Source organism: Onychostruthus taczanowskii, unplaced genomic scaffold, assembly GCF_017590055.1.
Source record: "Onychostruthus taczanowskii isolate IOZ18803 unplaced genomic scaffold, ASM1759005v1 scaffold296, whole genome shotgun sequence".
Classification (NCBI taxonomy): Eukaryota; Metazoa; Chordata; class Aves; order Passeriformes; family Passeridae; genus Onychostruthus; species Onychostruthus taczanowskii.
The window spans coordinates 84,268-95,512 of NW_024500305.1; the positions used below are offsets into that span (position 1 = coordinate 84,268).

At 62.0% G+C, this 11,245-nt stretch overlaps 1 protein-coding gene across 1 annotated transcript; it reads right to left on the reverse strand.

Annotated features, from left to right (window-relative positions):
• Nucleotides 1-9,461: 9,461 nt before the first annotated feature.
• LOC121337871 lies at nucleotides 9,462-10,963 on the reverse strand. The gene is made up of 2 exons (XM_041408238.1): nucleotides 10,830-10,963; nucleotides 9,462-10,546 (listed from the first exon to the last, which is right to left on the reverse strand). The coding sequence occupies exons 1-2, from the start codon at nucleotides 10,842-10,844 to the stop codon at nucleotides 9,605-9,607; spliced, it is 957 nt and encodes a 318-aa protein (XP_041264172.1). The 5' UTR covers nucleotides 10,845-10,963; the 3' UTR covers nucleotides 9,462-9,604.
• Nucleotides 10,964-11,245: the final 282 nt, after the last annotated feature.

Below are 11,245 nucleotides of genomic sequence, written 5' to 3' on the forward strand. Positions count from 1 at the left end.
GTCAGAAAGGGGGCGGAGCCAAGCACTGGGGGTGGAACTCGATGCCCTGAAGGGGCGTGGCCAACGATTGGAGGCAGAGCTGGATGCAGAAAAGGGGCGGAGCCAAATCCTGGAGATGGAGCTGGAGACCCTGAAGGGGCGGGGCCTTTGCCCAGAGGGGGCGGAGCCAAGCCCAGAGCAGGTGAGGCCTCCCAGTAACCCCCAGTGACTCCCAGTCCCCCCAGTCTCACCTGTCCCAGGTGTTCTGGGTTTGTCTTGGGGCCAGAGCCACCCCAGGAGGGACCACGGACACCTGATGACACACCTGGGGACATTTGGGACACTTGGGGACCTAATGGGGGGACCTGGGGACATTTGGGGACACACCTGAACACACCTGGGGGGACTTGGGACACACCTGGGGATACTGAGGACACCTGGAGGCCTCTGGGGGGACACCTGGGTGCATCTGGGACACCTGAGCACACCTGGGGGGTGTTGGGGACACACCCTGGGGTGCCCCAGGTGTGTTTGGGGTGTCCCAGGTGAGTTTTTGGATTTCCCAGGTGTGTTTGGGGTGTCTCAGATGTGGTTTGGGTCGCTCAGGTGAGTTTGGGGTTCCCCCGGTGAGTTTTTGGGGTCTCAGGTGAGTTTGGGGTGCTCCAGGTGTATTTGGGGGTTCCTCAGGTGAGTGTTTGGGCTCTCAGGTGATTTTGTGGGGTCTCGGGTGAGTGTGGGGTCTCTCAGGTGTATTTGGGTGTGCCCCAGGTGAGTTTGGGGTCTCAGGTGAATGTGGGGTTCCCCAGATGAGTACTCAGGTGAGTATTTGGGGTCTCTCAGGTGAGTGTGGGGTTCCCCAGGTGTGTTTTTAGGTCTCAGGTGTGTTTGGGGTCTCTCAGGTATATTTGGGGGTGCCCCAGGTGTGTTTTTGGGCTCAGGTGTGTTTTTGGGGTCCCAGGTGAGTTTTTGGGGTCCCAGGTGAGTTTTTGGGGTCCCAGGTGAGCTCTCTCTCCCCAGGTGCTGCTGGGCCGCTGGCGCCAGAAGGTTTTCCAGCTGCTGCTGCAGGTGAGGCTGCAACAGGGCCAGGAGCTGCGGCTGCAGGGACAGGTGAGGGGACAGGGGAGGGGACACAGGGACAGGGGAGGGGACATGGGACAGGTGAGGGGACACGGGAGAGGGGAGGGGACACAGGGACAGGTGAGGGGACACGGAACAGGGGACAAGTGAGGGGACAGGGGACAGGTGAGGGGACATGGGATGGGGGAGAAAACACAGGGACAGGGGAGGGGACATGTGACAGGTGAGGGGACATGGGACGGGTGAGGGGACATGGGACGGGGGAGAGGACACAGGACAGGGGAGGGGACACAGGACAGGGGAGGGGACGCAGGGACAGGTGAGGGGACATGAGACAGGGGAGGGGATGTGGGACAGGGAAGGGGACGTGGGACAGGGGAGGGGACACAGGGGACAGGTGAGGGGACACACCTGGGACAGGTGAGGGGACAGGTGGGCAGACACAGGGGACACAGGGACAGGTGAGAGCCTGGCACGCCTGTGACAGGTAAGGGAACACACCTGGGGCAGGTGAGAGCACATCTGGGACAGGGGAGGGGACGCAGGGGACAAGTGAGGGGACACAGGTGACACCCCACACCTGGGACAGGTGAGTCCCCACAGGTGGGACCAGCCCCACACCTGGGGGGACCCTCTTGGGTCACCTCTGTCCCTTTGGGGTCACCTGGGCACACCTGTGTCCCTTGGGGAGGGTCTGGTGGTCACCTGGACAGGTCACCTGTGTCCCTCAGGGATGTCACCTGTGTCACACCTGTCCCAGGTGCGCTCCCTGGGGGCTGTAAGGATGTCACACCTGTGTCACACCTGTGTCACACCTGTCCCAGGTGCGCTCCCTGGGTGCTGTAAGGATGTCACACCTGTGTCACACGTGTCCCAGGTGTGCTCCCTGGGTGCTGTAAGGATGTCACACCTGTGTCACACCTGTGTCACACCTGTCCCAGGTGCGCTCCCTGGGGGCTGCAGTGGCCGCCGGGTCCCGCCAGGTGTCGCTGTTGGAGCTGCGGCTGCGCCAGGGGGAGCAGGACAGACAGGTGAGGGACACTGTCCCAGGTGCGCTCCCTGGGGGCTGTAAGATGTCACACCTGTGTCACACCTGTGTCACACCTGTCCCAGGTGCGCTCCCTGGGGGCTGCAGTGGCCGCCGGGTCCCGCCAGGTGTCGCTGTTGGAGATGCGGCTGCGCCAGGGGGAGCAGGAGAGACAGGTGAGGGACACCTGGGGACATTGGGGACACACCTGGGACAGGGGAGGGTCACCTGGGGACACTGGGGACATTGGGGACCCCCCTGGGACAGGGGAGGGACACCTGGGGCCACTGGGGACACGCCTGGGGACACTGGGGACACACCTGGGACAGGGGAGGGTCACCTGGGGACACTGGGGACATTGGGGACCCCCCTGGGACAGGGGAGGGACACCTGGGGGTACACCTGGGGACACTGGGGACACATCTGGGACAGGGGAGGGACATTGGGGACATACCTGGGGACATTGGGGACACACCTGGGGATACACTTGGGACAGGCGAGAGATACCTGGGGACTTTGGGGACACACATGAGACAGGTGAGGGGATACCTTGGGGACAGCTGCGGGGTTGGGGACACCTTGGGGCCATCTGGGGACAATCTGGGGCTGTTCTGTGTCCAGGCCCTGTCCCAGCAGCGGCTCCGGGCGGAGGCGGCCGAGGAGGAACTGGGGAAACTGGGCCAGGCCCTGAGCCGGTACTGGGGGAACTGGGAGGGACTGGGAGGGGCTGGGGGGGACGGGGCTGTCCCCATCGCTGTCCCCAGGCCGTTGGGGACACTGGGGATTACTGGTTTGTACTGGGATGAACTGGGACGTCCCCATTGCTGTCCCCAAACTGCTGGGGACACTGGGGGTTACTGGTTTGTACTGAGATGAACTGGTTTGTACTGGTCTGTCCCCATTGCTGTCCCCAGGCTGTTGGGGACATTGGGTGTGGTCCTGGCTGATGTCACCGTGGCCGTTGGGGCCCTGGGGACCCTCAGTGAGCGCCTGGGACGGGCCCAGCACCGACTGCAGGGTCAGTGACACTGCAGGGACACCTGGGGGACACCTGGGGGAGTTGGGGACACTGCAGGGACACCTGGGTACGGCAGCACCGACTGCGGGGTCAGTGACACTGCAGGGACACCTGGGTACACTTCAAGGGTATTGGGGGGAGGACTGGGGACACCTGGGAGACCTTGGCAGGGGTTGGGGACACCTTGGGAACACTTTGAGGACACCTGGGGGGGGCTGGGGACACCTGGGAGACACCTGGAGAGTTGGGGACACTTTGGGAACACTTTTGGGACACGTGGGGACACCCTGGGGACACCCAGGGGCTACTTTGGGGGGCTTGGGACACTTTGGGGTGGTAAGGACATTTCTGGAACACCTTGGGGACACTTTGGGGACATTGGGGATACCGTGGGGACTCTGTGGTGGCCGTGCCTACTGTCCCAGTCCCAGTGTCCCCTCTGTCCCCCAGCACTGGTGGCCTCGGGGCGGCTCCGGTGGCAGCGGGAGCCAGAGGGGACAGCAGGGGACAGCAGGTGAGTGACAATTGGGATGGCCCTGGGGACATCAGGGGGTGACCCTGGGGGCAGCGCTGAGCCCGCTGGTGACACAGTGGCTTTGTCCCCTCTCTGTCCCCTCTGTTTCCCCAGCGCGGTGGCCCCGGAGGTGACATCGGAGAAGGTGAGGGGGTGGCACCGAGGGGACACCAGGGGTGGCTCTGTCCCCAGGGTGTCATCCCCGTGCCCACCCCAGGCCACCAAGGGTGGGGACAGGACCCGGCCACGCCCAGGCACAGGTGGGTGTGTCCCCAATGTCCACAAGTGTGTCCCCAGTGTCCCCAGTGTCCCCTCAGTGTCAAGTGTCCCCAAATGTCTCCCAGTGTGTTCCCAAATGTGTCCCTGAGTGTCCCCAAATGTCCCTCAGTGTGTCCTCAAGTATGTCCCCCGTGTCCCTAAGTGTCCCCAAATTCCCTTCAATGTCCTTCAGTGTGTCCCAAATGTCCTCTCAATGCTCCCAAATGTGTCCCCAGGTGTCCCCTCACTGTCCCCAAGCTGTCCCCACTGTCCTGTCAGTGTCCCCAGATGTCCCTCAGTGTCCCCAAATGTCTCTCAATGTCCCCAGTGTCTTCAGTGTTCCCTCAACCTGTCCCCAAAAGTGTCCCCAATGTTACCCCAGTGTCCCCAGAGTGTCCCCAACGTGTCCTCGCAGTGTCCCTGGCCCCGTTGGTGACGCAGCTCCAGGCTCTCGGTGCCGCCATCCTCGGGGACCCCGCGGTGCCAGCGCCCCTGTGGGGACACCGGTGACATCAGGGACACAGGTGACATCATCAGGGAGCAGTGGCACTGTGTGGACAGAGATGACGTCACTGTGGTGGTGGTGGTGACGTCACTATGGTGATGTTGATGATGTCACTGTGATGGTGATGATGTCATGGCTCTGCCCCAGCCCTGGCTCCGTGTCACTTAGTCCCCACCCAGCCCCCAATGTCCCCAAAGCCACCACGACCATCCAAGAGGGTCCCCAAAGTGTCCCTGATGTCCCCAGGGAGATTCTTTGGTGTCCCCAACCCCGCCCAATGCCCTCCAGGTGTCCCCAAGGTGTCCTCACATGTCTCAGGAATGTCCCCAACTCCCCAAAGGTGTCCCTGAGGTGTCCCCAACCCCCCCAAAGTGTCCCCAAACTGTCCTCAACCCTTCTCAGTGTCCCCAAGAGGCCCCAAACTGTCCCCAAAGTGCCCCCAACTCCCCACAAAGTGTCCCAAAGGTGTCCCCAGTGCCACCCGCAGTGCCCGGTACAGCTGGGGACAGACATGGGGACAATGGGGACAGCCCAGTCTCGCCCAGTCCCTCCCAGTTCGGGGTCCTGAGGAGCCATTGGGTCCTGGTGGGGTCAGTCAGGGTCCTCGAAGGCCCCACGCCCATCTCCAAGGGGTCCCGCTGTCCCCAAGGGGGTCCCAGTGTCCCCAGGGGGTCCCTGCTGTCCCCAAAGGGTCCCTGCTGTCCCCAAGGTCCCCCAGTCTCTCCCACCCTACACCAATCCCGGGTTTTATTCCCTTTTTTTACCTTTTCCCTCCCCTAGTGCTATGGCGACCATCCGCCCCCCCATCCCCATGGCAACGCTGCTCCCACCCCTTCTGCATCGCCATTGGCTGCTGTGCCCCGCTGTGCGAGTGCTGATTGGCTGAGAGCAGCAGAGGGCGGGAACAGGAACCCGGAAGCATCTTCACCCATGGAGAGCCCCGTTTGCGCGTTCCTATGGTAACAGAAGCCCCACCCGCCCTGTGCTGCCATTGGCTGCTGTGCTCGAGAATGAGAGCGCTGATTGGCTGGGTGTGGAGGGGGCGGGGATAAACGCGGAACTGGGTCCAAACCAGTAAAGACTGAACTGGGAGCTGGGATAAACCGGGAACTGGGCCCGAAACGGTACAGACTGAACTGAGAGTGATCCCAAACCAGTACAAGGGCTAAAATGGGAACTGGAACGAGCTGGGACCAGTGCCTGCACTGGGACAGGAGCCCCAGACTGGTCTGGGAGCCACAGTGGTCACTCCCAGACCCAGCACTGATTCATACTGGTCCATACTAGTCCGTACTGGTCCATACTGGTCACTGATCACACTCTGGTCTCTCTGACCCCGCTGTGTGTTTCCTGTGCTCCCCCAGTGGTGCCTGAGCTGCAAGCGCTGGTGGCAGCGGCCGCAGGGGAACGGCCACAGCCTGAGGGTCAGTGGGAATGGCCACAGGGGAACGGCTGCAGCCTGAGGGTCAGCGGGAATGGCCACAGGGGAATGGCCACAGGGGAGTGGCTGCAGGGGAATGGCCTCAGCCTGCGGGTCAGTGGGAATGGCCACAGGGGAATGGCCACAGGGGAGTGGCTGCAGGGGAACGGCTGCAGCCTGAGGGTCAGTGGGAATGGCCACAGGGGAATGGCTACAGGGGAATGGCCTCAGCCTGAGGGTCAGTGGGAATGGCCACAGGGGAATGGCCGCAGGGGAATGGCTACAGGGGAATGGCCTCAGCCTGCGGGTCAGTGGGAATGGCCACAGGGGAATGGCCACAGGGGAGTGACTGCAGGGGAACGGCTGCAGCCTGAGGGTCAGCGGGAATGGCCACAGGGGAACGGCCACAGCCTGAGGGCCAGCAGGAATGGCCACAGGAGAATGGCCACAACCCAAGGGTCAGGAGGAATGGCCGCAGCCTGAGGGTCAGTGGGAATGGCCACAGGGGAACGGCCGCAGGGGAATGGCCACAAGGGAATGGCCGCAGGGGAACGGCCACAGGGGAACAGCGGCAGGGGAATGGCTACAGGGGAATGGCTGCAGCCTGAGGGTCAGCGGGAATGGCCACAAGGGAATGGCGACAGCTCGAGGGTCAGCAGGAACGGCCGCAGCTTGAGGGTCAGTGGGAATGGCCACAAGGGAATGGCTGCAGCCCATGGTCAGCCAGAATGGCCACAGGGGAACGGCCACAGCCCGGCCTCAGCCAGACGTGCTGTTTGCCCTTGGGCTGTGCACCGAGCGCTTCCCGTGGTCCAGCGCAGTGCCCGGCCTCACCGGTGTGCGGGCCGTGTGGCCACTGTGGCACAGGAGCTCATTGCCATGCGGGTCCACCATCGTCCAGCTGGGCAGCATCGGGTTGGTCAGCAGTGGGATGTCCGGCGTGGTCACTGCAGCGGTAAGGGAATGGCAGCAGCTCGAGGGTCAGCAGGAACGGCCGCAGCTCGAGGGTCAGTGGGAATGGCCACAAGGGAATGGCTGTAGGGGAATGGCCACAGTCCAAGGGTCAGCGGGAATGGCCACAGGGGAATGGCTGCAGCCCATGGTCAGCCAGAATGGCCACAGGGGAACGGCCACAGCCCGGCCTCAGCCAGACGCGCCGTTTGCCCTTGGGCCGTGCACCGAGCGCTTCCCGTGGTCCAGTGCAGTGCCCGGCCTCACCGGTGTGCGGGCCGTGTGGCCACTGTGGCACAGGAGCTCGTTGCTGTGCGGGTCCACCAGCGTCCAGCTGGACAGCATCGGGTTGGTCAGCAGTGGGATGTCCGGCGTGGTCACTGCAGCGGTGGCCGGCTCGGGTTTGATGTAGAAGATGGCGGGGGGGTCTGGCGGCGTGGCTGGAGGAGCGTTGGTGTCGTTCAGCACAATCCACGTGGGGCCTTCGTTGTCATCGTCATCGCTGTCATCATCATCGTTGTCATCGTCACCGTCCTCCATGTGGATCTTGAGGATCTCCTGCGATGGCAGAGATAGGGATGTGGTGGTGGCCATGCAGAGCTGGAGGAGCTCCTCGGTTGTGGCGTGGGTGGCCCAGGAGGAGGAGGAGGAGAAGGAAGGGTTATTGTCATCATGGATTGTCCTGTCCCCACCATGGATGGTCCTGATGTCACCATGGATTGTCCCCTCAGTGCTGTGTGAACCTCATGATGACAATGACAATGACAAGGGTCTTTCTCCACTGCGGTTGAGCCACAGGGCCACAACAGAGGGTCCATGAGGAGGACAAGGATGATGAAGATCTTTCTCCACTGTGGTTGGCATGCAGTGACCCATTGGGACAGCAGATGATGTGTGACAATGACAATGGAGACCTTTCACTACTATGGACTGCCCTTGGTGATGATGGAAACCCTTTGTGACCATGGTTGGCCTTTGATGACACTGGAGATCCTTCATGGCCATGGCTGGCTTGTGATGATGATGATAATGGCAAAGACCCAGCAAGACCATGGATGATGGACTCATCTCCATCATGGACATTCCACAATGATGATGATAATGGCAAAGACCCAGCAAGACCGTGGATGATGGACTCATCTCCATCATGGACATTCCACAATGATGATGACCCTTCAGGAAGGTGATGACGATGAGGACCCTTGACAGCCATGGACGGTCCATCATGATGATGATGATGATGAAGGCAAAGACCCATCAAGACCATGGATGGACCCTTGAGGACCACGGATGGACCCATCGTGGCCATGGATGGCCTTTGATGATGACAATGACAGTGAAGACCCATCACGGCCATGGATGTGCTCATGACCATCACAGAAGTTCCATGATGATGATGACCCTTCATGACCACGGACGTTCTGTGACAGTGCTGATGACGATGACCCATCATGACCGTGAATATTCCGTGACGATGACGATGCCCCACCGTGACCCCGGCCGGCGCCATCCCCCTCCAGCTCCTGCAGGATCTACGAGCATGGCTCCACCATGTGCCACATCTGCAGTGTGCTGACCACCAGCAAACCCCACCTAGAACCCTCCAGGACCCCCAAAATCCTCCCTGGGATTCCCAAAACCCCTCCTACAATATTCCAGGATCCCTCAGGACCCCCCAAATCCTAGTCAGGACCCCCAAATCCTCCCCTCAGGCCTCTTTTTTTTAATGCCTCAAATTGGGATTAAAAGTTGACTGTCCAGGAAATTCCCGGATTTTTGCTGGAAAATCGGGAATTGCTGGAAAATCTACTTTTAACCCAATCTGAACCATTAAAATTCAGGAATTTCCAGGAAAAATCAACATTTTATGCCAATTTGGGGCATTAAAAATGGAGAATTCCTTGGAAAATCAAAAGTTTTATCACAGTCTGGGGCATCTGGAGAGTCCCAGGTCCCCTTTTTCGAGATTTCCACGTAATTCGCAGTATTTTAGGGGTTTCCAGGGAAGTCTCAGGATTTTAGGGTCAGGGTTCCATTTTTCGGGGGTTCCCATGGAATTCCCGCGATTTTGGGGGGTCTTGATCCCATTTTTGGAGTGTCCCTCCCCCTCCTCTCTTCCCCCCCCTCCCCGCCCCCGTATCCATTTCGGTTTCGATTATCGGACCTCGCCACCTGCTTGGCCACGCCCCTTTCTCCAATCCAACCAATCAGAGCTTGCAGCGGAGCCTGGGGGCCCAACCTGTATAGGGGGAGTGAATGAGATCCCAGAAGGGGAAATGGAGTCTTGGAAGGGTAAATGTGGCCTTGAGAGTGGGGGTCTCAGGGTCCTAGCAGGGAAATGAAGGTCCTGAGGGGGTAAATGGGGTACTGGAAGGGTGAATGAGGGTTCTGAAGCGTTCATTGGGGTCCTACAGATGGAATTCAGGTCCTACAGATGGAGTTCAGGGTCCTACAGGGGTAAATTCAGGTCCCCTCGGGACCCCGATTTACCCCTTCGGGACCCTAAATGACGTCTGTAGAATCCCATTTCCCCCCTCAGGACCCTCATTCACCTGCCAGGACCCAATTCACACCCTCAAAACCCCACTTCCCCTTCCAGGACCCCATTTGTCCCCATCACTATGGAAACAACATTCCTATGTGACCAGGCCTTGCTGGGTTGGTCCCTGTCCCCAAATGTCCCCAGTGACGTCACCCCAGGAATTTCCATCATGATTTGGGACAATTTTAATGAAAATTCCTAGAAAATTCCCCAAACTTGGCTCAAATCCTGTGCTGGGACGGTGGGAGGGGACAGGTGACACCAGCAATGTCTCCGATGGTGTCACCACCCCAATGACATCACAGCAGTGACATCACTGTCCCTGCAGCAGCTTCGGGATGTCCTCGGTGGCTCTTTGGCACCACTCAGCCACTGCATGGCCACCAGGGCGGCTCGAAAGGAGCCTGCGGATGTCCCCAAGTGCCCCCACCAGGTGACGCGTGGCCAGGCGGGCGCTGGCCTCCCACAGCCGCTCGGCATTGGCCACCATGGCCACCAAGGCCTCGGGGACATCGGGGGATGCCTCATTTGTCCCCTTCAGGGCGGCCTCAATGTCCCCAAGCTGGCGCTGCAGCTCCCGGGGGAACGTGGTGGCTTTGTCACACGCGGCCACCAAGCGCTCCAGTGGCCCCAGGGCTATCTCCGCCCGCTGTTCCCTCCTGGTGGCTGCCTGTGCCTTGTTGGCGGCCACCACAGCCTCTTCCATGGCCTTGGTGGCCGCCTCCTCCTCGTTGGCAGCCGCCTCCATACGGGCATCGTGTGCGGCCACCACTGAGGCCACCTCCTCCTTGTCCAGGGCCAGCGGCAGCTGCCAGGCTGTGGCCACCAGGCTGTCCAGAGATGTCCCCCAGCGGGCAGCCTTGTCTTTCAGGTCCCCGGCCAGGGTGTTGGCGGTGGCCGCAGTGGTGGCCTCCCTGGTGGCCGTGTCCCTGCAGGTGTCACGGAGCTCGGTGGCCTCCCTGGCCAGCCGGGCCCAGTTGTCCTCAAACGTGGCCACCGAGTCCCGCCAGGCGCTGGCCGCAGCTGTCACATGGGCCCAGGTGGCCCCTTGGTTGGCCCTGAGGGCGGCCAGGGCCCGGCCCAGGGAGGTGACACCGGGGTGGCCCAGGGTGTCCTGGAGGTGGCCAATGAATGTCCCCAGGGCCTTGTGCAGGGACCATGGGGACATGGCCAGCAGCACGTCCCCGTATGGCCCAGACACGGTGGCTGCCGCCTCACTCAGGGTGGCCACCACAGCCACCAGTGCCTCCAGCAGCTGTGGAGGGGACAGGAGAGGTGGCAGGGACCTCGTGGCACTTGTGGCCTCCTGGGGTGGCCCTGTGCCCTCCCAAGGTCCCGTTTGTCCCCTCCTTGGAGGGCTCTGCTGTCCCCCCAGTCCCTGTGTCACCCCCTCATCCCCTCTGCCACCCTCAGTCCCCTCTGGCCCTCTGTCACCTCCCCCCTTCCCGCCACGCCCCTGTCCCCTCCTGCCACTCCCTTTGTCCCCTCCGTTCCCCCACCGTCCCCTCCCCCCCACCCCCGTGCCGGGATTGTCGCACCTCGCGGGGCTCCATGACCGCTGGGGACACTCCGGGGACGCTTTGGGGACACTCCGAGAGACGCCGGCGGGGACGGGGGGGACAGGCCCGGGGGACACGCGGGACGCGGCGCGGCCGGATGGGGGCAGGGCGAGGAGACGTCCCCGCCCCCCCCCACGCCCCCGGGGCCAGGGCGGGTACCCGCGATGTCCCTGACGGGTCCCCGTGTCCCCAACTTCCGCCCAGTGTCCCTCCGTGTCCCGTTGGGGACACTGCGGGGACATCGTGGTGACCCAAAACGGGACAGGGGACGTCAGGGCGGCCCCGGTGTACCCAAGGGAAGGACACGAGGGTGGCCCCAAGGTCCTCAGTGTCCCTTGGGGTGTCCCTGTGCCCCGGCAGTGACAGTGCCCCCCCCCCCCCCCCCCCCCTCCCCC